The 26677-nt window shown below is 49.0% G+C and overlaps 2 protein-coding genes across 2 annotated transcripts in view; one reads left to right on the plus strand and one right to left on the minus strand.

Moving 5' to 3' along the window:
- Nucleotides 1-26677, minus strand: part of LOC128324958 (1-phosphatidylinositol 4,5-bisphosphate phosphodiesterase gamma-1-like) — a 103593-nt gene that overhangs the window by 65026 nt on the left and 11890 nt on the right. Inside the window, exon 2 of the mRNA XM_053250208.1 lies at nucleotides 442-591. Coding sequence (XP_053106183.1) covers nucleotides 442-591 — 150 coding nt within the window. The remainder of the gene's footprint in view (nucleotides 1-441; nucleotides 592-26677) is intronic.
- ZC3H3 (zinc finger CCCH-type containing 3) overlaps nucleotides 4152-26677 on the plus strand; it is a 379413-nt gene continuing 356887 nt past the window's right edge. The window contains exon 1 of the mRNA XM_053250211.1: nucleotides 4152-4155. The gene's annotated coding sequence lies outside the window, so the exon portion shown is untranslated. The remainder of the gene's footprint in view (nucleotides 4156-26677) is intronic.

The following is a 26677-nucleotide window of genomic DNA, read 5'->3' on the forward strand; positions in this document are numbered from 1 at the left end:
GATGCTTCTTATGTTTCTGGTCCCAGGCCATGGAGGGTTATAAAGGTAAGAACCAGCATCTTGAAAAGAGTTTGGAAGCAAGTTGGAAATCAGTGAAACTGCTGGAGGATCAGTGTGATGTGATCCAGTCAAGGTTATTTCAAATCTTGGAAACACCAGCATCTGTGTTCTGGGCCAATGGAAGCTTCCAAACCATCTTCAAGGTAAAGCGCATTATAGCAGGGATTCTCTGCCTTGGGTCCCCAGATTCTCTGCCTTGGGTGGGTCCCCAGATGGCTTCAGCCATCGTGGCAGGGGATGATGGGAGCTGTAGTCCAACAACATCTGGGGACCCAAGCTCAAGAACCCATGCACACAATAATCTATTCTAGGTGTGACATGAGCATGAATGACCGAGGCCGGGTGTAATGTGGCCCATCCCTCCCATCACCCTCCACTGACCTGAGACACTTAGTGTCTTCAGCCGGAAGTCCATTCCATATAAGATGATGAAACATAAGGCAGAGTCCAATTTCCGAGCATCTTCTGGGTACCGTTCAAAATCTCGGGAATTCTTCCCAGGTCGGATTTCCTTAATTTCCCGAATGTCCACTACAGAACAGAGAAGAGAGAAAATTGTCAATGTTTGCTCAAAGACCTGAAAGGGCTACAACAGCTAGTTAACCCCCCCCACCCCCCGTATTTCTGGGGTTACTCAATGAATCACCCCTTTTTCGAGACTCTGAATGGTGACTGTTATGGAGTGATTTTGCCAGCATCACAGACAAAAGTGAGAGCCTTGTAGGCTGCTTAATTAACTTGGAGTGATTACCACCATCACCTGGCTCCATATTCTGAGCCAAATTCATATGATTCCCGGAGCAGTTTTTATACTGAATTTAATTAATTACTCTTTTAACATTTTCTAAAAATTATGCATAGTGTGGAGGCAGTGGTCACAGGGACGCTTTTCCTCCCTCTCTCCCAATATTAGAACCTGAAGCATTGTCCCATGAAACTGACTGGCAGGCGATTCAGGACAGTCAAAAGAAAGTCCTTCTTCACACAATGCATAATGCAAGGAATGCACTGCCACAAGATGTGCTGATGACCAATAGTTTAGATGACTTTTAAAGGGGAGGAGAGATCCACCAGTGGCTTTTAATGGCTAAATGGAACCTCCTTTTATTTTACATTTATATCTTGCTCTTCCTCTAGGGAGCCGAGCAGGGTATATGGTTATGTTTATCCTTACAACAGCCCTGTGAGGTAGGTTAGGCTGAGAGATATAAGTGGCTGAAATACTGAGAGATAAGTGGCTGGCACAGGCACAGTGAGTTTCATGGTTGAATGGGGATTTGAACTCGGGTCTTCCTGGTCCTAGTGCAAAACTCTAACACTACACCACGCTGGCTCCTTGTTCAGAGGCAATATGCCCCTCAACACCAGTTGCAAGGAAGCAACAGTGGTGGGAGAGAGAGCGATTTGCTTACATATCCTGCTTCTGGGCTTTCCACGGGCTTCTGGCTGACTGTAGTGGGAAAGGTGGGGTTGGAGTAGATCAGTCCTTAGATTAGCCGCCTTGAGATTTTCTTAATGAAAAGTGGGGGATACATTTAACAATAAATAAAATAAATAAAAAATTAGTCCGATCCAGCAGAGTTCTTCAATTCTTCAGGGGCGTGGCTATAATTTATTGGGGAGGGGAGATAAACATCCCTGGGGCCCGGGGGGGGGGGCGGGGGCGGGGTCATCAGCTGGGTACATAAGGATATGCAAATCTGCCTTCTACCGAGTCAGACCTTTGGTCCATCTAGCTCAGTATCGTCTACACAGACTGGCAGTGGCTTCTCCAAGGATGCAGGCAGGAGCCTCTCTCAGCCCTTTCTTGGAGATGCTGCCATGCAGGGAACTTGGAACCTTCTGCATGCAAGCAAGCAGGTGCTCTTCTACTGAGCTATGCCCCTATCCCCTCAAGGGAATATCTTACCGTGCTCACATATGGAATCTCCCATTCAAGTGCAAACCAGGGGGGACCCTGCTTAGCAAAAGGGGCAAGTCATGCTTGCTACTACAAGGCCAGCTTTCTTCTTCGCTGTTGATGCTGTATGTGATGTGATTGTAGTATATGTGTTAAAAAATTATTTCTGAGCCAGGGGAATGCAATGCACACAAATAAGTGTGAGTGTGTGAGAGAGAGAGTGTGTTTGCGTGTCTGTGGAATGTGTGATATTATTTGCATAGGAACGAGAGAAAGGGCGTGGCGAGAATGTTGTTTTTCACCCTCTGCTTACAGTTCTTCTGCAGCAAAGCCAAGCAGTGCAGGAAGGAGAAGGAGCTACAGGCCTCCCTTGGCTTCTTGTCCCAAGGCGCCCTCCACCTTGCTACACCCCTGGGGCTCTTCTTTGGTTCTTAATATGATTTTTAAAAAAATCCCAGTAAGGTCTAATTTCCCCACCACTTCCACAGTAACTCTAATGTTATTTGTAGCATGGGTGATTGATGGCAGGGCTTCCTGTCAGAGGCTTTGGGTATCTGCATGGCAGGCAGAAATTAAACAGATGCAGCTCTCCCCAGCTGTACCTGTTGTGTTTCTGCATGCCATGGCGTGGTGAAAAACACAGAGCCTTTAGATCTGAATGGGGAGGCTGCTTTATTAATACCCCGTGAATATTCAGAACGCACGAAGAGCAGGGAATGCAGGCAATCGTCCTCCTTCACTGTTGCTCCCCAGCCACAGTCGGGGAAGGGCCGTAGTGCAGTGGAAGAGCATCTGCTTTGCATGCAGGCGGTCCCAGGTTTAATCCCTGGCAGCATCTCCAGGTAGGGCTGGGGAAGAGCCTTGCCTGGAACCTTGCAGAGACCACACTGAGCGAGCTGGACCAAGGCTCTGACTCAGTAGAAGGCAGTTTCCTAGGCAACCTATGTAGCAACTGGTATTCAAGTGGCATGCTGCTTCGGAACATGGAGGCTCCACATGAGAGTGGGAGAAAACACCTCTCTCTGCACACATGCGGGTTCATCACTCAGTCTGGCTGGACCATCAGCCAAATGTGTGAACTGGTTTTCTCCACTCCTCGCAGTGAAAGCAAGCCGAGTGAGCCCTCCCCAGCACTGACGTCTCAAGCAGCCTTTGTCCCCAGTTCCCACCACCAGGCCCCAGTATGCATCTCTCCCTTTAGTAAACAGCGTCCACAGGCCGGGCCTCGTGCGCTGGCCGAGTCTGGCCGGTTGCCCCAGTAACGCCAGGATGCGGTCAGGGAACTCAGCAACAACAACACCGTCACCCCCTTGACGCATTCAGTCGGCTGAGGGGGTTTCTGCCATGAACGGCCTGTGGCGGGGGGGGGATGGAGGGGGGCAAGGAGGATGGCAGGCTTGGCATGGGAACTCCAGGGCTGGTTAAGGGGGCTGTGGGATGCCAAGGGGTTTGGGGGAGTTGCAAGCCTGTGGGCAAGGTTTTGGTCATTTGGGAATTTTAGGCTTTATTCTGCCCAGTGCCTTTTTTTTAGGTGCAAGACATAATAATAGTAATTAATTATTAGTTATTAATTAATATTAATATTATGCTATTTACACACAGTCTACCAGATGTTATTGACTGGATTGGGTACTTTAATTATCGGGTCCTTTTCAAGAGTCTAAGATGACTAAAGAAAAATGAAAGATAGCGTCAGAGTATGCATCCTATCCCGAGAAGTGTGGCCTTCTGTAGTTGATGTGTTGTAATTTAATCAATGCCCAAGGTGTCCAGATGGTGTTCAAGTTCTTTTGGTGCTGCACCAAGGGCACCCACAACTATTGGCACCACTATTGTTTTCTTTTTCCAGAGCCGCTCAGTTTCAATCTGAAGGTCCTTGGATTTAGTTATTTTCTCCAATTGTTTTTCGTCGACTCGCCTATCCCCTGGGATTGCAATAGCAGTGATCAGAACCCGATTCTTCTTGATAACTGTCAGATCAGGCGTATTGTGCGCTAAATGCATATTGTGCGCTAAATGATACAAACTATCAGTTTGTATTCAAAAATCCCAAAGGATTTTCCCCTCTTCGTTTTCTATGACCTTCTCAATTCCACCAATTCTTGTTTGCTGGCAATTTGTAATTCTTGCAAAAGTTCCAGTGGCTCATTGCAGAAACTTTGTTGTTGTTATTTAGCAAATGGGAGGCTGACTGACTTTACCAGAGGAATTTGGGTCTATGTGCAAGTGCTTCTAAAAGGCAGTCAAGCATTTGTTAATAGGCCCAAATTTATCTGGTCAAGCTAGCCACAACCCTATTTGCTAATATAATGATACTGTAATAATTAGTAACAACAATAAGAACATAGGAAGCTGCCATATATTGAGTCAGACCATTGGTTCATCCAGCTCAGTCTTGTCTACATCAGGGATTCTCAACGTTGGGTCCCCAGATGTTATTGGACTTCAGTTCCCATAATCCCCAACCAAAGGCCACTGGGGCTGGGGATTATAGGAGTTGAAGTCCAATAATATCTGGGTTAAAAGGGTTGGCCCAACCAAAATACCACTGGGGCTGGGGCTTATGGGAGTTGAAGTCCAATAACATCTGGGGACTCAACATAGAGAATCCATGGTCTACATAGACTGGCACCAACTTCTCCAAGGTTGCAGGCAGGAGTCTCTCCCAGACCTCTCTTGGAGATACTGCCAGGGAGAGAACTTAAGAACATAGGAACATAAGAACAGCCCTACTGGTTCAGGCCCAAGGCCCATCTAGTCCAGCATCCTGTTTCACACAGTAGCCTACCAGATGCCACTGGAAGCCTATAGGCAGTAGTTGAGGGCATGCCCTCTCTCCTGCTGTTACTCTCCTGCAACTGGCACTCAAAGGCAGCTTGCCTTTGAGGCTGGAGGTGGCCTATAGCCCTCTGACTAGTAGCCGTTGACAGACCTCTCCTCCATGAAGTTATCCATGGCTTTAAATCCCTCTTAAAGCCATCCAGGTTGTTGGCTGTCACCACATCTTGTGGCAGAGAATTCCACAAGTTGATTATGCATTGTGTGAAAAGGTACCTCCATTTGCTGGTCCTACATTTCCTGGCCATCAATTTCATGGGATGACCCCTAGTTCTAGTGTTATGTGAGAGGGAGAAGAATTTCTCTCTATCCACTTTCTCCACACCATGCATGATTTTATAGACCTCTATCCTGTCTCCCCGTAGTCGTCTTTCTTTCTTAACTAAATAGCCCCAGGTGTTGTAGCCTTGCCTCATAAGAACTTGGAACAATCTGCATGCAGGTCCTCTTCCTAGAGTGGCCCCATTCCCTAAGGGGTATTTCTTATAGTGCTCCTCAAGTGCAAACCAGGGTGGGCCTTGCTTAGCACAGAGGACAATTCATGCTTGCTTCCACAAGACCCACTCTCTTACCTTACAAGCTCTGGGGGGTATAAAGCGTAAGATCACCCCTAACCAAAACGTTGCTCAGAGCCACCCCATCTAAATGTGCCTCCAAATCCACGCACACCAAATCCTTTGGCACCCACAGCACCTTTCCTACACCTCCCATCTCCATTCTACCGCAGTTGCCAATGTTTGGAGAAAATGTTTCATTCCAAACCCCCCGCCCTGCCCCCAAGTGACATATTTGACTAGAAACAAATGGCTATAGAAGCCAACAGGATGCCAAAAGATCCATGGCTGAATTGGGTCTTCAAGGATTTAGTTTCTCAATTATGACAGGCACTTGCTATTTTCATCACAATCCTCTCCGCTTTCTGCCACAAGTAATATTTCCTTGCACTAGATTATTTTCCCAAGTAGCTAAATATGGGACAGGTTCCCCCCACCCCCCGAGTTTCCCGAGACAACCCTCCTGTTCCCCCTAAGCCATCTCTCTTGCTGGCCACAGTTCTGAGGTTTCCCATTCCCTGCAACCCTCTGGATAATTTTAAATCCCCACCATCCTTTATCTACAGGGTTCAGTTTTCAAAGTGATAAACAATGAATCCTGATGTACCTCAAAGAGATTTCAGTTCAGATTTCCCTAAGAATTTGAAGGCAATCCTGTAGTTCTGTAGTTCCTTCTCCTTGCTTGCCTCTTTAAGGTGTGTGGTTGCGTAGAGAAAAGGGGGCAGAAAATGGCCTGCAGCCATTTTTTCAGGATCAAAACATTGACACAAATTTGGCTCGCAGTGCTGGCAAAGGCTCTCGAAACCAGGCCTGGTCTAGACCAAACAGTGCCCTGAGTGAGGAGTGACTCCTGTGCCCCACTCCATCTTCTGAATACCTCATTTTGTTATTGCACCTGAAGCCCCTTTCACAACTCTGATGCACGATATGCATGCAAGATGTATTCCTGTCATATAAGACCTTCAGTTTGCATGCCTGGATCTGCAGATGTGTATTTATGCATGCCATATATAAGCAAATAAAAACAAACTTGTTTCCTCTAATTATAGAAGTCACAGATTAAAATACTCAGTGCCCTGGGGGTTGTCTGGGAGGGTCACTTTCTCTCGACTCTGGCCTTGCTCAAAACTGGTCGGCCGGTTCCTTGTGTCAGATATTTATTTAATTGTTCAGGTGTGACAAAGCTCAACATTTGACCAGCTTTTCTGTTTTCTTTCCCCCTGCATCTAGCCAGCAATGGGGGGGGGATCAGAAAAGCACCCCAAGGTCCCTAAATGTTGTTCCCGCTCTCCCGTTGGTCTGGGCTGCCCTTGCTCCCTAGTCCCACCCCATCTGTTTCCTCCTTTCTGCCTTATCTGTTCCTCTCGGTGTCTCTTTTCCTTTCCCTCTGCGCACATCCATGCCTGTTTCCGTCCGTTTCCCCTAATGGTATGTGATAAAGTCCAAATGATCACTCAGGGGATCTCTTTTATTGGGCCAAATACCTCTGGCAAAAACATATCGTGTTTACCACTTCTGTATCTCCAGCTCTTTGAGAACAATGCTATCTATACTAGCCACTCTCAAACTCTGTCACAATTGTTTGTTATTTATGCAGCCAGCATGATGTAGTGGTCAGAGCTGTCACACTAGAACCCGGGTTCAAATCCTTGTCCATCCATGAAGCTAATGGGTGACTTTGGCCAGGTCCCCTTATCTCTCAGCCTAACCTACCAGAATCAACCAGGTCATCCAGAATAAAAAACTGAACTTTTCAGACACAAACGTTTTGTTTGGCGAAAACCAAACAGTGACTTCCAAAGAAAGAAGCTCATCCCAACTGTCAAACTCAAGGAGGTGCCACCAGTTAGTGAATGCAGGGTTCACATACTTTTTCACACGCAATGTTTGTTGTTGACTCAGTTGAGTGGATATTCAAAATATGTCCTTTTTGCCTGAGTTACTTATTCATCGAGGCCACCTTTCTCTCTTACCAGGGTTTAGCTTAGGATCTAATCACGTTTTGTAGAAGAATTGCCCTAACATACAGACATCCTAGGGGATTCACAAACATTTCCTCAGCACTGTGGTCTTGATGGCTATAGGCTACCTCCAGGCCATAGTCAGGATGCCTCCCAATACCACTTGCAGGGGGGCAACAGCAGGAGAGAGGGTGCATATTTTACCTGTGGGCTTCCCAGAGGCATGTGGTTGTCTACCAGGGAAACAAGATGCTGGGCTAGTTGGGATCAGGGATGGGCCTTCTCTGTGTCCACCCCGATACTCTGGACTGCTGAAATAAGAGCCTCCCCATCTCTGACAGCTTTTTAGAAAGTCTCTAAAGATGCTTTTTTAACTAGAATTGTGGTTTTGAATTGTTTTGACTTTTGTTTCAGTTTGTTTATGTTGTTGTAAGCCATCCAGATGTGTACGTTTGGGGGTGATGTACATAGATAGATAGGCAGGCCTTGGGCCTGATCCAGCAAAGCTCTTATGTTACTCTCTCAAGTTACTGGCAGAGGGAGCCAGCCGACGGCCCATGTTCCCCCCGCCGGTGCCCCCCACCACACCCTGTGTCTGATGTCAGATGCAGGGGACGTGGCTTCCGTTTTGGAGCATATTCCGGCCAGTGCCGCATTCACAGCATGGCTCCTGACTGGTGGTGGCCTAGGTTCTTTGAACCCATCCACTCAATGGTGGCTCCACCCCTGAGTGCCATGAACAGTGACAGTGCTGTATTGAAAATAGATAATACTTTAAAAATCACATTGTCAGTAAGAAGAAGAGAGACCAATATCAACTATGAGGGAATGAAGTGAGACGAAGGAAAGCAGTGCAATCCTCTGCATCTTTACTCAGAAGCTTTAAGAGGGATTTGGATGACTTCATGGAGGAGAGGTCTGTCATCAGCTACTAGTTGGTGGGCTAGAGGCCACCTCCAGCCTCAAAGGCAGGATGCCTCTGAGTACCAGTTGCAGGGGAGTGACAGCAGGAGGGAGGGCATGCACACACCTCTTGCCTGTGGGCTCCCCAGAGGCATCTAGTGGGCCACTGTGCGAAACAGGATGCTGGACTAGATGGGCCTCCTTGGGCCTGATCCAGCAGGGCTGTTCTTATGTTCTTAAGTTAGTCCTATTTCTTTCAATGAGACTTACTCCTTAAGAACATCCAAGCCCTGCTGGATCAGATCAGAAGCCCATCTAGTCTAGCATCCTGTTTCCCCCAATGGCCAGCCAAATGCCAGACGATAGATAGATAGATAGATAGATAGATAGATAGATAGATAGATAGCTCAAGACTGTGAGTCTCTGGCCTTGGCAAGGATTATTTTTAAAAATCCATTATGAACTTAAATCAATCTTTAGAAATTGAGGCCACCTTCACCCATCAAAATATAATACACATCCAGCCCCAAAGCATGTCCTTAGCATCTAGTTCAAGAGTGGCCAATCTCAAGCTTCCCAGCTGTTTCTGGACCACAACACCCATCATCCACAGCCACAATGCTTTGAGACTGGGGGTGATGGGAGCTGTAGTCCAACAGCCGCTGGGAAGCCTCAGGCTGGCCACCCACGGGTCTAGTTTCTGCAATCCACCTTGAAATGCACCTGGGAGACCGTCCTCCCTTTCTCTTTTTGGGTAACCAAGTGCCCCGAGGAGTCTAACCCTTTCCTTTTGGCAGGGCTGGGCTGACCAGGCCTGCCTCCTCACCCTTTGCCTTTCCGCTCCAGTCACCAGCCAAGGAGGCACCTAGACAGGCTGTTTCCCAGACTTTATTCTGGGAGGGTTCAGGAAATTCAGCTGCGCACACGCACACACACACACACAAGCAGGGGAGGGGAAGTTGGACGGATTCACTGCCCAGCCAGCCTTCAAGAGAAGGGCAGATCCTGTTTGCTCTTGACTCAATTGGAACAGCACGGACGAGAACTCAGCATTTCCCTGCCCATCAAAACTTACAGAATCAGATCGAAATGGACCATGGTTAAAAAACAAAACCAAACAAAACCACCTCCCTCCAAGGGCTTTAAAATAAAACCTCGGCCGTGCACAACGCCCCTAGACTGCCCGCTCCATCACCTTTGCCGCCGTCACCGCAATCCCACACACGCCCCCAGCAAGGCTGCTTGCTTCGTTTTCTTCAGCGTTATAAATAGGCCAGAATGTACTTTTTTAAAGTTTCCGGAGTGGGAGGCTAGTTTCCAGGGCAGGGCTCATCACAGCAGAGCCCTGGGCAAAATTAAGCATCAGTCATTTCCAGTTTTACACCTAGGGAAACTGCTGGCTCACGGCCGTTCCAGACATTCTGTCCACAGGGGTCTTTGTTCTCACAGCCGTTGAAGGAGGCAGTTCACTGTGATTCCTGCTTTAGGGGAATCTGGGGCAGAGAGAACAACTGGCTCAAGGCCAGAGACCAAGGCCACCGTTTAGCTTGAACTCAGTTCTTCTGCCCCCAAGTCCAGCTAGTCCCCACCTAATCCAAAAGCATTTCTCTGATGAAGACAGGACATGCTTTGAGAATATGCAAGGATCCTTGACTGAACCCCCCTCCCCATCATTATTACAATGCTGAAGCTCTCCAGCTGTTGCTGAACCACAACTTCCATCATGACCAACTATACATTTATTACAGCTGGGGATCATGGGAGTTGTAGTCTAACAGCTGGAGAGTCTCAGCTTGGCTTCTCCTGAGACAGACCACTGGTTTGCTCCAGCAATGTTCTTTTTACATTCACTGCTCTCCTCTTGTGGTGCACAGGTTGAGGAGAGCTGGTCTGGTGGTAACGAGCCTGACTTGTCCCCTTAGCTAAGCAGGGTCCTCCCTGGTTGCATATGAATGGGGAGACTTGATGTGTGAGCACTGTAAGATATTCCCCTTAAGGGATGCAGCCGCTCTGGGAAGAACATCTAGGCTCCAAGTTCCCTCCCTGGTGGCATCTCCAAAATAGGGCTGAGAGAGATTCCTGCCTGCAACCTTGGAGAAGCCGCTGCCAGTCTGGGTAGGCAATACTGAGCTAGATAGACCAATGGCCTGACTCAGTATATGGCCGTTTCCTATATTCCTAGTATTGTCTGGATTGATCTGGGAAGGATTGATCTAGAAGTAAGCAGCTAGTCGTGTGGGTGAATGGCCGTGCCTTGCAGGCGGATGGGTGGAAATGGCCATCATCATCATCCCTTTCCAGCTCTGTGCTTCATTCCCATGCTGAGTGGGCCAAGAGGTACCAGTTTGAAATTATATTTAGCAAGGAGAGAGCAACTGTTCCTATCCAGCCTCTTTCTAGCGGCTGTTGCTGGTGTCTCGCTTGTTCTTCTTTTTAGACCATGAGCCCTTTGGGGACAGAAAAGGGAACCATCTTATTCCTTTTTCTGCGTAAGCTGCTTTGAGGACTTTTTTTGTTGAGTCGCGGTACATATAAACATTATTATGAATCAATCACATCAAGCAAGCGGGATGGTGATACTGTCTTAAGATTTGCATCGACAGAAAGTAACACTGGAGTTTTGTTTATCTATTTAATTCCTTTCTTGTTTACAGTTATATACAGATACACACACACCTATTGATCTCCAAAGTGCATTACAAATACAGCATGAAAAGCATATAAAAACATAAAACTTAGCCTGTTAAAACAAAATAGTAGCACACAGTTCAAACATGTGTATTAATGTTTACTCTGCTTCAGATGTTTAATTCATAAGGCCACAAAACCATTCAACATTAAAACCACTGGTATAAGAGAGCTTCAGATGCCTGCCTAAATGAGAGAACAGAGAAACCCTGATGGGTCCTCCCAGCAAGGCCATTCCTCTGTTTTGATGCCGCCACCATCACCGAAAAGTCCCCGTCCCTTGTTCCCACCCACTGCGCCTCTAAAGACAACGGGATGCAGGATACGTACTCTGAAGCCCGTCTTTGATCGTGGGAAGGTTCATGGGGAGAAAACCATTTTAAATATATCTTGGTCTTAGGCCATGAAGGGAGCCATAGACCTGCTGGATCCTCAAGTATTACCCATGGGTCCCCACCGATTTATATAAATTATATAAATATATCTCCATGGGACTCCAGGAAAAATTAGACAAAAAATATGTACTTAGGATAGTTTTTTTCAAGAACTTTATTCTGGCTTACCAGGAAGCAAATTAAATTCAGTGCAGCAGAGATTTTTCCATAGACCCGCCTAGACCAACCCCATGGACTTCCAAAGGGTCAGTGGACCCCAGGTTAAGAACCCTTTCTTTAAAGGATAAAACCAGCACTGTGGACTGAGCCAGGAAACAAAGAGGCCGTCTATGAAGACGGCCAAAGATCGAAGTCATGTGGTCCAACTGGCTGGCTCTGGGCAAAAGGATGGCAGTCACCTTTTGGACTATTTGCAGTTTCTGAACCACCTTCAAAGCCAGTCTTACACTGGATTACGGTAAACCACCTGGACCAAGGCTAAGTTCAGCTTCCTGGCATTTTTACAAGCCATGCAAATGACACCCAGACCCTTGCAAGGTTCCAGACCGTCACCCTCAACCATGTGGCATGCAAACAGCCAGGAAGCAGAACTGCACGGGCAGAATCTTCACAGGCACCCTGGATGGCATGGACGCAACTGAGGAGACAGCAGCAGCTATGATCGGGGCACATGAAGGGGACCCTGTTTCTGCAAAAAGATCTGAGAGTCTGTAACAAAGAATTCTAAACAACTGCAAAAGCCTAATTCTTCCGTTTCTTGGGCAGGAGCCATGACAAACTAGTTTCTCACCAGCTGTAGTGCACCATGCCCTAAAAGTGGTAACCTTCAGACTGGTCATATGCTGGTAACCTCCAGACTTGACTACTACAATGTGCTCTCAGTGGGGCTGCCTTTGTACGTAGTCCGGAAACTGCAGTTGGTCCAAAATGCAGCAGCCAGGTTGGTCTCTGGGTCATCTCGGAGAGACCATGTTACTCCTATAGTAAAAGAGCTACACTGTTGTTGTAAACTGTTTAGAGTGGGGGAGAGAGAGAGAGGGAGGGAGGGAGGGAGGGAGGACTTCACCTGGGAGTTCTCCACACAGCAGGCTTTACCGGGAGTTTTCTGCAAGGCTTTACTGCGAACTCAACGCTATCCAAAAATCCCAATGCAAAATTGGCTTTTTAAAAACCTTGTATATAAATCGGGTTGCACTCTAATGAGCAGTGAAAAACTCGAATCGTGTGCGAAGTGCTCCCTGACATCTCACAGGGACTTCGGGGTAAATCTGCCCAATATGTGAACACACCCACTCCATTCTGGAGGAGATGTGAGCTAAAAGCTAGGTGTGGAAAACTTCCAGGAAGGCAAAGGGACGTCTGCAGCCAAACCCTGAAATAAAACTTGCCCTGCAAAACCTCACGCCTGAATTACCAGCCTGCCCAGCTCACTCTCCCATTAGTCTGTCTCCGGCTGCTTGCCTTCCCTCCTCCCTGGGGCAGTTTGAGCTCATGGGCTGTTGAAACTACAGCTGTCTGCCTAAGGGGAGCCATTTAAAACCCTCCCCACCTATCTGAATGCCCTCTCATTACTCCCTATACAGAGCCACAGTCAGCAGGGTCAAGGGGGGGTGGCTTCCAGCTCTGCAGTCTAGACCAAGAGACTGTTTAGGGGGAGGATTATTCTCTAGCCTCAGGTCAGGGGGGGAACACCCTCTGGGAGACGCCTGGCTCTCTTAGATGCCCTCTCAAAAGGTTATCAGTGTGGTTTGCTAGAACTGCCCTTCTTCAGGTTCCAGCCTCCTATCCCAGGCCTATTCAAGGGAAATCTCTTGAAAAGTGGGGCTGTTGCATCATGTTTCTAACGTGCATACCCATAAATCCACATGCATGCACATTAAGGCACCATGCAGCGTGCTGCCTGCCATTCTGCACACTGGTAAGGTTCTCTTCCAGCAGCTGATAAGAGACCAGGGGTTCCCAATCTTGGGCCTCCAGTTGCCTTAGACTACCACCACCCCCTGCCACAATGGATGAAGCCCACTTGGGAACCCTTACATAGGAACATAGGAAGCTGCCATATACTGAGTCAGACCATTGGTATTGTCTTCACAGACTGGCAGCGGCTTCTCCAAGGTTGCAGGCAGGAATCTCTCTCAGCCCTCTCTTGGAGATATTGCCAGGGAGGGAACTTGGAACCTTGATGCTCTTCCCAGAGTGGCTCAATCCCCTGAGGGGGAATCTCTTCCAGTGCTCACACATCAAGTCTCCCATGCAAATGCAACCAGGGCAGACCCTGCTTAGCTAAGGGGGCAAGTCATGCTTGCTACCACAAGACCAGCTCTCCTCTAGACTCTTGGCATAGTCTGTGCCTTGGAGACCCTATGTCAGATTTTGACCTTTCCTCTTGCCCCTAACAAAATAAATCATCCAAAATTTTAAAAAAGCTTTCTAGACCCGGACCACGTCACTTCTATGTTCCGCACAGCACCCGAGACACAGCTGGCGATGAATAAACACTGAAGGAGCAGCAGTAAAATTAACAATTCCTAGGTAGGTCACAGTTGAAGGTGTGGCACACAGATTTCCCATGGAGCATCAGTAGGGAAAATACACCAGCAAACGGACCACTTACTAGGACTCTGGCAGAGCTGAGGCTGTGCGGAAGAGAAGGTTGCTAAAGGCCCCCATAGGAGTTCATGGCTGAGGCAAGATCTGGATCAGGGCTTGCCACACACTCTTAATCACCATACAGCAAATGAGCTCTCCAAATCCAAGCTCTGATAACTCCAAAGAGGCCTTTTCTGTCCAGCAAGAACAATCAGTGCTACGTGGAGAAAGCCAGCTGTCTTGAGGTTATTGTCCTGCAGAGAGGGGCAGGAAACCAGCCAATTCCTGGGGTTTCCAGTGACAATTCCATCTCCAGCCAAGAGTGATCGACCACAGCAGGTAGAGGACAGGAAAGAGAGTCGGGGGGGTATGCCGGCCAGGGAAGGGGAGCTGTGAAACTGCACATGCCGACTATGTCTACGTGCCACAATCAGGGGAGCAGCAGCCACACATACAAATCCCTCGGGTCCATTTGTGCAACCTTGTGCACGTGCGTCTGGGGCATGGCGTGATCTCCTTTGCCAATATGCATGCCTTTTCATGTGCAAATTCATGTGCAAATACACACGCACATCAGGGGCACAATCCGAGGAAGAAGTGGTCCTGCACTGCTCTGATATTTTCAGGCTATTTGGCGGAACGCTAAAACTCGTCGTCTTCATATTCTTCATCAAGACCAGAAAGGCTTTTCCATGAAGGCTTTGGCACAGCCCTTCCGTACCCTGCTGAATAACAGCATGTTAGGAGTTGGAAGGGACCTGGGGGGGTTTCAAGTCCAACCCCCTGCTCAGGGCAGGAAACTGCTACAGCAGCCCTCAGAGATGGTCCTGCAGCCTCCATTGGAAAACTGCCAGCAAAGGCAAGCTTCTCACTGCACAAGGCAGACTGTCCCACTGTCAAACAGCTCTTACAGTTAGGAAACTGCTCCCCGTGTGTAGCCTGAATCTGCTCCCTTGTAATTTCAACTCATTGGTTCCATTCCTGCCTTCAAGAGCAGCAGAGAAGCGTCCTCTGTCCTCTTATACGCTGTGGAGTGCCCCTCACACTTGTGCCTCTATATACAGGCCTGGACTAAAGGTGCAATATATGCACCTTTCCTGTACTGCGAGGCATGAGGGAATTTCATCGTGGGCACGATCCACTGATCTGGGACAGTCAGAACATCACATTCACACTTCCATGGCAGCCCAGCACAAGACATGTTTCTGGGGGCTAGCAGCCGTTTTCCCAAGTACAACCTGACAGGGCCAGCCCAAAGACTGGGAGCACCCCAGGAGAAGCCCCCTCTTTGGTGCCCCCTCTTCACCTGCAGGGGCAGGTGGCTCCCGTCAGGGGGTGGGGTGGGCAATCCCCCACCATCCACCCTGGCTGGCTGCAACAGTGTGTGCACCCGCCCGGGGTCACCTGTCACCTGGCTGGGGTGATGGGGCAATTCCTGCCACCCGGCTAGCTGGGATACGTGAGCCAAGCCATTGGCACTGCTCCCCTCTTGGTGACCTAAGTGGCTGCCCAGATCGCCGAGTGGGAGGGCCGGCCCTGCAGCCGGAAGCCCTGCAAACCCAGTCCGAACACAAGCCATGTGGGGTCTGGCACCTAGAGCTGACTCAAAGCTCCATCAGGACTTGGGCCTGCGGTGGGTCTTGGGTGATTTGGGGGACAAGAGAATGGACTGCAAAGGGACCAGCCGAGAAAGCCTCCTTGTACCAAGAGACCAGAGTGGGGCAGTGGGTATCCCTGGTCCTCATAAAAAGAGGTTGCTTCCTAGGCTAGGGGGCGGTCCCCAGATGCTGTTGGACTACAACTCCCATCATGCCCAGCCACAATGGCCTCTGTCCAAAAACATCTGGGGACTTCCGACTAGGAACCCCTGTGCTAGGCTGAGCCACCAGGTGACCTGCTGCTCCTAAGCGACAGATTTACGAAGTCAGGCTCCGGGAACCTGAGTTCTGGGATTGTCTGGCTTTTGGCTCAAGCATGCCAAAAAGTCAGGCAGGAGGCAAAGTCCAGACCAGAAGTCAAAGGTCAGAGGCAGGTACATTTTCAAAATCCAGGGCAGCAATCAGGAAAAAGGGGAGCAGCTGTTCAGGCACTGTCGTGAATGACTCAGACTGCAGAATGGGCTCTGGGGCTAAGCTTTTATAGGGCCTGGTGGGCCAGGATTGGCTCTTGCAGTCAGGTGACGGACTGCTCAGAGAGGCAGGTACTGCAGCCTAGATGGCGCCCTCGAACCACAGAACTCAGACCGCTGGGCGTACCATGGAACCAGAGCACCCAAGAGGCAAGGTAGAGTCTTGACTGCTGGCTGGAAACCCTGGATAGAGACCACCCCAGCATCTCACAACAGCTTGACTTCAGAGGAGCCAGTTTTGAACACTGCGGGCTGCAGCAGCTCTGCAAAATCCCTGATGCGTGCCTGCAAAGCGATCACCTGTCCACATCCCTGGTCACAGCAGAGGAGATGAAAGGCACATGGGTGGCGTCACCTGGGAGGCCCCGCCATCAGGAGCAGTGCGGCTGGCTTGCTCTGGGATGAGCTACAGTGGGGATGTGTGCCAGGACCCTGCCCCTTAAATCTCTCTAATGCCACTTGTACAGAAATCCAGTGATGCCCAGGAAGGAGTTGCCAGCCACAGGGCTAATCTCTGAATAGCCCCACGTGTCCTCCACGACACCCACGTTCACAGCTTGCTGCTGCCGAAACTCAACCGCTTATTTATCCAGCCACATACACAGTTCTTCTTTGTGTGCCCCGCGCAAGCCGCCATGGCGTTTTGGCAGGGCTGAGCTAGTGAGCTGGGAGGAAAGTCAGGCTGGGGAGGGAAGGGGAGGGGAGGAATAATGAAACCGCTGGTTCTTTGCCTTTGGGGATCGATTAGACTGTGATAATCACAACAGAAGTGTGTGTAAGTGCCTTTCTGTCCATCCAGTGCTTGTTAGGTCTGCACATGACATTCTGGGAAGGTCAAAGGGATATTATTCTTGAAAAACACTGATCATTTTGTTCAACGAGTGGAGCTCAGAAAATTGAATGAAAAAGCAACATCAAAAATCCATTCATTGGTTTTAAAATATTGCACACCCAGTGCGAAGATCCAGCTGAACTGAACGCTGCTATCTAAAACCCTTCCAAGGACACAATTTGGGGAAAATTTTAGAGGCAGAAGCGGTTGCTGCTTAGAATCAAACTAGATCTGATGTTCAACACATCACTGATTTGCAATGAGGCTTCTTTGTTGCCCCCAAACAGCTGGTGATCCCCAATTCGAATTGGCACAAGGGAAGCAGGGTTAAACTCTTCCTCTAGCCCCATTTTCCTGCTGAAAACTGCCACTCCAGAGCACCTATTTGCCACCCAAGGTGCTCTTTGCAGCCTGACACCATAAGCACCAGTGGGGTGCACTTCTCCCCCTTGATTCACCCAGGAGTTTTTCAAAGTTGCTAACTAAAGGGACTTTTCTGCAGAGGAAACCCTGGCTGGAGCTCAGAAAACTGAATGAAAAAACAAGCATCAAAAACCCATTCATTGGATTTGGATAGGATCAACACCCAGACTGGCTGAAACACTCCGTGCATTGTCGAGGGTCCTGGGGAAGCAATCTAGGGTCTATGGGCTACACGTTTTTGCAAAAGGAGGCAGGTTGGAGGGAAAGGGAAAGAGAGAGGCTCAAGCAGCCTGTTCAGATGCTATATGTCCTCCGCTAGCTGAGCAAAGAGGCACCTTTTTAAAGTGGTGATCCTCTTTACTTTGCAGGGGGAGAGCAACTGGCCCTCTCCATCCCCAGCACAGCATCCCTCCAGTGGCTGCAGCTGGTGTCTAACTTATGTTTCTTTTTAAGATTGTGAGCCTTTGGGGGACAGGGAGCCATTTCATTTATTTTTTTAGATCTATATAAACTGCACAGGGAACTTTTGTTGAAAAGCAGAATATAAATATCCGTTGTATCCATATGTAAAACTCTGCACTCGCATACGGCTATCGAAAGTGAGGAGGAAGTCCTGCCCCTGATGTTGTGTCAATGAGGCTCCCTCACTCCACCTCCCGCAGTGCTAACGATTCCTGCGGTCTTTCGAAGAGGTGGCTGCCAGAAGCGTGACGGCAGGCTTGAAGCAACACTGGGCCCAAGGGGGCTGGATTCTGCACCCACAGGGATGGGGCCGCAGCTCAGAGAACCTGCTTTCCATGCAGAAGGTCCCTGGCAGCATCTCCAGGAAAGGCTGGGGGAGACTCTTGCCTGGAACTTTGAAGAGCTGCTGCTCTCCGAGCCGATAAGGCAGTTCACATGATCGTTAATTGGGTAGGACAAGCCTCCTACCCAACTTTGGGAGTTGTAAGTGCTCCCAATTTCCGATCATTTGTGAGCAAACAACTAATGAGGAGGAGGGGAGAGTGTCCGTGTCTGAGAGAGGAGCTGGGGAGGGCTGCTTTTCTTCCCACTCTGTTAAAGGGACGGTGTCATCCTACCCAGCTCCCGTCACACGTGTGATCACTCCCCTGGCTCTCACCTAGGTTTTGGCTCAGACATGATCAAAAAGCGGGAGCCAATAGTCTGGGATAGGGATGTGCACGGAACCAGCGGGCACTGGTTCGACAGTGACGTGGTGGTGGTTTTAAGGGCGGGGGAGAATGCACTCCCCCCACACACACACACTGCATTTCCCCCACCAGCGCACGCCTCGCTAAAACCTCCCTGCCGCCCTGCTCCGACGTTATCCAGAAGTAACTGGAAGCAGCAGCTGCAACTGCCCGCGTTGCTCACACACATCACGTGCACACACCCAACATGTGCACACGAGTGACGCATGCAGCCGCAGCTGCTACTTCCGGTTACTTCTGGATAACGTCGGGGTGGCAGGGAGGTACGCTGCTGCCCCAACGGGCTTTTAGTGAGATGAGGGGAATGCATTCTCCCCTACCCTTAAAGCCACCACCACCCCCGTTGAACCCTCAAACCAGGCCATGTTCAAATTGGTTTGGAGGCCCATAAAAGGGCCTCCAAACCTGTTCATGCACATGCCTAGTCTGGGATGCTGGGAAGCAGCCCAACAACAACTCAGAGTTGCACAACCCTGGAGGAGACAACACTGAGCTAGAAGGAATTATGGTCTCACTCAGCACAAGACAGCTTCCTGTGTCCGTATGCTAACTGAGCAAAGAGACACCTTTCGAAGTGGTGATTCCCTTGTATTTAGCAGGGGGAGAGCAACTGGCCTTATCCAGCCCCAGCACAGCATCCCTCCAGTGGCCGTTGCTGGTATCTGCCTTATGTTTTTAATTGTTGGTTGATTTGATGTTTTAAATGATTTTAATTGTAAACCACCCAGAGATGCAAGTTTTGGATGGTATAGAAATACTATACTTTACATACATACATACATGTTTCTTTTAGATTGTGAGCCCTCAGGGGACAGGGGACTGTTTTATTTATGTATTTATCTTTGTAAACCGCTTCGTGAACCTGGGTTGAAGAGCAGCATATAAATATTTGCAGGATTCGTCACCTGCCCCCCAAGTGAACAGAGGAGAGCTACACAGTGCTGAAGAAGGATGGGAGTTGCAACCTGGGTTTGGGAATATTTCTCTCCATGGGAACAGGGCTTGACAAGATCACTTTCACAATTCACACAAGATCACACGCGGGCACCAGATTTCTAATGGCATCATTATTTAACAGGATCAAACTCCCCCCGCCCCCACCCCGGTATGCAGACACGTTGCATATCGACACACAGGGTTCCAGGCTGGGACAGGGCGGGGGATGTTCTCAGCTCCGTCAGCATTCAGGAATCCAGCTCCAGGTGCAAAGCAAGATCCCTCTTGTCCCTCTTATAACCCAGAGCCAGCCTGGCCAAGAGAAGCCCGGAGGCCAAAGACACACACAGCCACTTCCCTTGCAGATGTGGCGTTCGCCCAGGCACTGCAGAAGGGCACAGGGCTGGGGCTTCGGGGAGCATTAAAAACAGCAGGAGCCCCTCCACCCCCCCCCATTAGAAGGGAAGCCACAGCATGCACGAAGGGGCCTGCCCCGGTGGCTCTTCCTGGAACCCGGACCCTGGGGCATCCCTCCACGGCAATCGCAGTGCTTCCCCGTGCCCCACTGGCAAGGCTTCTGAATGAGGAACAGACCACACCCAGCCTGGATGGAGGGGAGGGAATGCAAGCCTTTGCCGGAAACGTGGCAAGATCACCCCGAGCAAGCCAGGCCAAAGCCAGAGAGCAGCTGGCAACGGGTTTTCTAAAGCAAAGGCTTCCAGATGGCACGCACAGGAGAACCAGCGGCCACTCTGCAGTAGCTTTGACCAGTGGTCCCTCATAGGAACATAGGAAACTGCCATTTACTGAGTCAGAGCATTGGTCTATCTAGCTCAGTATTGTCTACACAGACTGGCAGTGGTTTCTCCAAGGTTGCAGGCAGGAGTCTCTCTCAGCCCTATCTTGGAGTTGCTGCCAGGGAGGGAACTTGGAACCTTCTGCTCTTCCCAGAGCGGCTCCATCCCCTGCTGAGGGGAATATCTTGGCAGTGCTCACACTTCTAGTCTCCCCTTCAGATGCAACCAGGGCTGACGCTGTTTAGCTATGGGGACAAGGCATGCTTGCTACCACAAGACCAGCTCTCCTCTACCCTAGAATTTGTTTTCATCTCTGTGCAGAATGAGTTTTGTTCTAGGAGGCAGGATCAAGGCAGTGTGTGTGCACCATGTGCATTCAGAGTGGGGCCTTCTGGATTCAACCTGAGCGGGATCTAAAATGAACTGAGCGGACATCCAGAAACTTGTGAGTGCGTGCACATGTGCAGGCCTGAGAGGGAACAGAGGCTTCGATCCCAGCACTCCTGTGCTCACTGGGGAACGGCAAGCCTTCTCCACACACTCAGAGGCACTCTCTAGGCAGTCTCCAAGTCTCCTCTCTAGCTAGTCTTCCACCCAAGATGTTGGAGACATCAGGCATTCTCCAAATGCAGCTGCTTTATGTGTACCCTGTGTACTAGAACAGCAGCACTGGATCAATCCATTGGTTTGATTAATCCAGGGATTCTCAACTGTGGGTTCCCAGATGTCGCTGGACTACAACTCCCATCATCCCCAGCCACAACGGCCTTGGGGATGATGGGAGTTGTAGTCCAACAACATCTGGAGACCCATGGCTGAGAACCCCTGGATTAATCAATTCAAAAAACCAAAACCCTAATTAAACTAGGCAGCTATTCCCCACCACCACCAAGTTGAATTATTTCTACTCTAAGTTACTACAAAAATGATGGAGCTGAAAAATCATGCCCACTCTCACACACGTATGGACATTCTTTCAAAAGTATACTCTTCTACTGCAGAATTACTGTTCTCTTCAAAGGAGTGGGTTGTCCTGTGATCAGCCAGGGCAGTAATTGCTTGTTCAGCACATGTTTGGAGTCTGAGATCTATATTTCTTCTAGCACTGGGTTGGTTTTTTGTTTGGGTTGAGGGGTAAGCCAGTTGCTACAATAGCACTTTATTTTCTCCATTTGCTGTGCTCCATTTGCCGGCTCTGCCCCTTCTTGGATGGAGAGCATCTCGAAATGCTAACCCATGCTGCTGTTACCTCTGGGCCTGACTACTGCAAGGCACTTGTGGTGGGGCTGCCCTTGAGGACAACACGGAAGCTTCTGCTAGTGCAAAATGCTGTTGTGCAACCAGGGATGCAAAATGGCACCAACATATTCAGTCAATCTGCTTCCAGGATCAGTTCAAAGTGCTGGTCTCTACCCTTAAGGTCTTTCAGAACCTGGGCCCCATATACCTCAGAGAGTTCCTCTCCTTATATTGTCCCCACACCAGCTTCAATCCTCCCCTCAGGCCCTGCTCCAGATTCAAATTCCTCATGAAACAAGCATTATTGCCGTAAGGAGAAGTTGTCCTGAAGCTTTGGAACTGCAGCAACTTGTCCTAATGAGGGGGGGGGGGGGCGGTAAACGAGGCACAGCTGCCTCGGCGTCCTGGCAGTGACCGGTTATACCCACTCAAAGCAGCTTCCGCTCGTTTGGCACCCCCCACCCCACCCCGGCTCATTCGGACAAGTCGCTGCTGCTTTGAAACGACCTCCCCCCCCCACTCTGCAATTCCCCTTGCTGTTGCTTCACCAGAGAGGGTGCAAAATGCATCTCTGCCGTTGGGTTCAGCTCGCTAATTTCTGCTCGACTCCTCCTTTTGACTTCTTCTCGTTTTACTGAATTGCTGTTATTCCTGAATGCTTTATATTTGGTTCTTTATTATGGTTTATGTTTGTTGCCTTGAGTGCTGGAAAGGCTAACAGATGGTATTCATACATAAAATTCACACACAGATTTACGTAGATGTAACTGACTAGCAGACTAAACGCCATATGATTAATCAAGTGAGATTTCTTTAACTGAGTGACAGCTCCACTATGTATATTGAAGTGACTTGGAGTCTGACTTTGGACTGAATATGGAATGAAGCGTACCCTTTTGGCTGGAGCCCAGTTCAGACGATCCAACAAACCACAGGTCAGGAGCAGGTTACGTGCACATGTTCCCTTCTAACCCGTGCCCTCCCCTCCACTTGTTCTCATGATCAAAATCCAAGCGGGGGCACCTGGCCAGGCTAGGTCCGGCCTCCTGACCAGCGGCCGTATATTTGCAAAGATCAAGGGAGGAGGAGGAGAGACTGATCGTGTGGGAACTGGGAGCTGGATAGGATGGGCGTGGCCAACCCACATTATGTCCCAAGCATTCTTCCAAGGGTGAATGAAAATCTGCTCTAGCCATCTCCTGCCTCCCATGCAATCAGCCTCTCCTTCCCCTCCCTTGATCTTTGTAAACACACGGCCTCTGATCAGGAGTGCGGATGGCTCTCTGAACCTGTCTGGGCATTCCTCCGATCTTGTTTAGGGTTGTGAGAACATGCTAAGGTTTGTTGGATCATCTGAACTGGTTTTCTGTGTCCCAACCAGCACCTCAACTAGCATTACACAGTGAATTTTGAAGTGCTGAATAAAGTATTTTAAGGGATTAATCCTAGAACTGGGGACCTTGGAGATCTTCTAATCCAACACCCTGATCAGTGCAGGAAACTACGACAGCCTCTCTTGATAGATGGCCATCCAGCCTTTGCTTGAACAAGATACTGTGCAATGATTTAAAAATTACACATTTGTGACCCTTAAATAAGGACATGAGCTTCTCAGGCTGCATGGAAATGTACATGCTATAAGCTCAGAAGCTGCACCTGCTATTACTTTTATTATATTCAGTTTATACCCTTTCAGCTGGCCTTTCATAATGCCCCCATGATATCTAATAGTGCATACAAGAATACAGGTAGACCTTGCGATGTGTGGTACTGCTATTTGCAGCTCTGCATATCAGTGGTCCTAAAATAGGCACATGACCTCAGCATACATGGAACACCAAGGGGTAAGTTCTGGGTATTTGCGGTGTTGGGGTGGCTGGAAATTACCTTCGAGGTCATTTTTGGCCGCCATTTTGTGGCTCATTTTAAAAACAAAACAAATTTGTTTCCATTCTTTTTCACAGACAAACGACCAATTTGGGACTTGGGGAATGGGAGGGGTGGCATTCCTGGAAGGCTGGAGCCCGTGGAGGGCACTTTATTTTGCAAACCCCCCTCCCATTTCTTGCCCATTTTTGCAGCATTCAGGAACTTACTCCCCTCCTTCCCATTGCCACAATGCAACTATCCACGGTTGCAATATCTGAGGTTTCAGTGGAGAACGGAACCTATGCGGATAATGGGGTTCACCTGTACATACGTGGGCTGGGTTCACCCAATCATAAGGATTGAGGTAAAATGTTATTCAGGATTGGGAAGCCCAGAGGAGCTGGTTGTGATTCAATCCTGGTTATCTGTCCTGGTTAAGTACTAGTTAATCAGAGCGGTTTGACCAGGATTGCCTTGAAATTCTAGGTTCATATAATCAGCTCCACTGAGCTCACTAATCCTCACGTTTTAACCAGGATCCTTGTGATTATGTGAATCCAGCCAAGGAAAAGGACTGCCTCTTCCCATCTGAGCCTGTCTCTTCTTGGTCATCTTCAAAGTTGGCCCTGCTCCAAGTTAAGCGGATAGTTCCCAGAGACAAGGGCTTTTTTGTCATTGTACCACCACAGTGGAATGTTCTCCCCAATATATCCACCTCATGTCCACTTGAAGACCTTGTAGGTGCCAGGTGAAAACCGGTTGCATTTAGAAAGTTCCCCACAGTTTCAACTCCGGCATCTTCTGGATTTTTATTTGTTCTTTCATCTGATCTAAGGCTGCTGTTTATTTGCTTTTGTATGTGCATTTTGTTTAGTTTGCTTCTTATTTTGGATAGCCTTTAAATGTTTTTCTAGCTAACTGAGCCCCTGGGCAAAGAGACTTTTAAAGTGGTGATTCTCTTGTATTTAGCAAGGGGAGAGCAACTGGCCCTATCCAACCCAGCACAGCATCCCTCCAGTGGCTGTTGCTGGGGTCTACCTTGTGTTTCTTTTTACACTGTGAGCCCTTTGGGGAACGGGACACGGTCCTTTTTTGGGGGTATTATTTATTGTTCTGTGTAAATCACTTCGAGAACTTTGGTTGATAGTAGTCATATTTGTAGTAGTAGCCCCCTTGAACATCGGGTTCCATGGAAAGGTGGGGTACAAATTGTTAAAGAAAATAAATAAATACAAAACTGCATGCAGGCACGCCAACAATCACACAAAATTACGATGTCAGTAAAGCCACAGACCAACGGAAAACAGCAGCATCCTACTAAAACCCAACATGCAGCCCTGAAAGCCTCTGAAGCATTCAGGGTTTTTGCCTTTTTCCTTACAGTCTGGCAAGAGAGTACCACTGGCAAGGTGCTACTTAAAAGAACACCTAGCAGATTAAGAAATGGGTCACAAGCTGACCTAATGAGGGTCTGCTGGCTGCATCAAAACCATCTTTTAAGCAGAGGAGAAAAGGAAGACATTTTAGAGAGCGCCTTCTGCTGCAGGATCCCCACCACAAGCTTCGTCTGGTGGCAGCTCAGGGCCGGCCCTTTTCTATAGCCACTCTGAGGCTCTGGAATGAACTCCCTGCTGTTGTAGAGCTTCCCCATCTCTCAAGGTAAAGGTAAAGTTGTGCCCTCCAGTCGGTGTCGGCTCAGCGGTTGCCAGGAGTCGACACCAACTCAACAGCACTCTTGACCTTTAGCAGGTTTTGAAAGACGCATTTGTTCCATCAAGCCTTTGACCAGCTGTAAGTTGATTTTTATTGACACTCTGCAGTGGGTTTTCATTGTTCTAAATTTCTAATTGTATGAATGTTTGGTTTTAACGCTGGTTTTATCATTTATTTTGTAAACCGCCACGAGAGACAGTGGCGTGAGGTGGCACAGAAATGTAAATAATAAACAAACGTCAACCCACATTTTGCTCTCAATCAGGGCTTCCCAAACTTGGGTTTGCAGATGTTGTGGACTACAACTCCCATCATATCCAGCCACAATGTCCAAAGGGATGATGGGAGCTGTAGTCCAACAGCATCTAGGGACACAATGTTGGGAAGCCGTGGTATAGCTGGGCTTCATGTAGGCATGCTCTGCTTGGTTTTAATCCAGTCAGTTACTTCCACTTTCACGGGAGTCACCGTTTCCCATGAGATCTGAACCAAACACCAGTCCTTCAAAACCAGGAGTGCACAACTCAAACGCCCTGATGGGTCAGAACCAACCAAGACATGGTGTTCAGGGGCCAAGGTCAGTTTTCAGCACATTATTGCATTAAAATTAATTATTAAAAACATTAATGAAAGCAATTATTAGTTAGTTGTGGATCTTTTCCTGCTGGCAAAGGACCCACAATGTTAACTAAGGATAAAAGTAAAGTGTTCCGTCAAGTCGGTGTCAAGTCGGTGTTGACTCCGGGCAACCACAGAGCCCTGTGGTTGTCTTTGGTAGAATACAGGAGGGGTTGACCACTGCTATTTCCCGCACAGTATGAGTTGATGTCTTTCAGCATCTTCCTACATCGCAGCTGCCCAATATAGGAGTTTCCCATAGTCTGGGAAACACACCAGCGGGGATTTGAACCGGCAACCTCTGGCTTGATAGTCAAGTCATTTCCCCACTGTGCCATTAGGTGGTAACTAAGGATAGTGGCCAGAAAAAAGATCCTGTCCCTGCTCAGTCACGGGGGCACCTAGTGGCCTCTCTGTTAAATGCCAGCCCCAAACAAATGCAAAGTCCTCTCCTCTCCCTAAATTGCTGTGGCTTTCATGTTGCAATCCCAGTCATGCTTACTTTGGAGTAGGCCTCACTGGGAGCCATGTGAGGGTTCCATGACAGCGCCACCCCTTTCCACAGCAATTTCCCACACAATAGGGCCAACCACCACATACGGCTTGCTTCCATAAAGGACATGGCAAATGCTTTCGTTTGAAGTCTTGTATGGTACTCCGTAAAGCTGGACGGGGGGGGGGGGGCACTTTGTGAAACAGGACGCTGGACTGGAGGGGCCTTGGGCCTGATCCAGCAGGGCTGATCTTATGTAGCATGCCCGTATTGACATTGCCACCGTAATAATAACAGGCAAATACCTTTGCATTTGTAGCAAGAAGGCTTGGAGGCCCAGTTAAAGGTAGGGATGTGCATAGAACCGGTGGGGGCCGGTTCGAAGGTGGGGGGGGCACCTTTAAGGATGGGGGAGGGTGCTCTTACCCCTCCCGCTGCATTTCCCCCACCAATGCTGCACTTTCAAAGGTTTTGGCGGGGATTGTACCTCCCCACTGCCCCGTCCCCTCATCAGACCGGAAGAGACAGAA

Source organism: Hemicordylus capensis, chromosome 4 (genome assembly GCF_027244095.1).
Source record: "Hemicordylus capensis ecotype Gifberg chromosome 4, rHemCap1.1.pri, whole genome shotgun sequence".
Taxonomy (NCBI): domain Eukaryota; kingdom Metazoa; phylum Chordata; class Lepidosauria; order Squamata; family Cordylidae; genus Hemicordylus; species Hemicordylus capensis.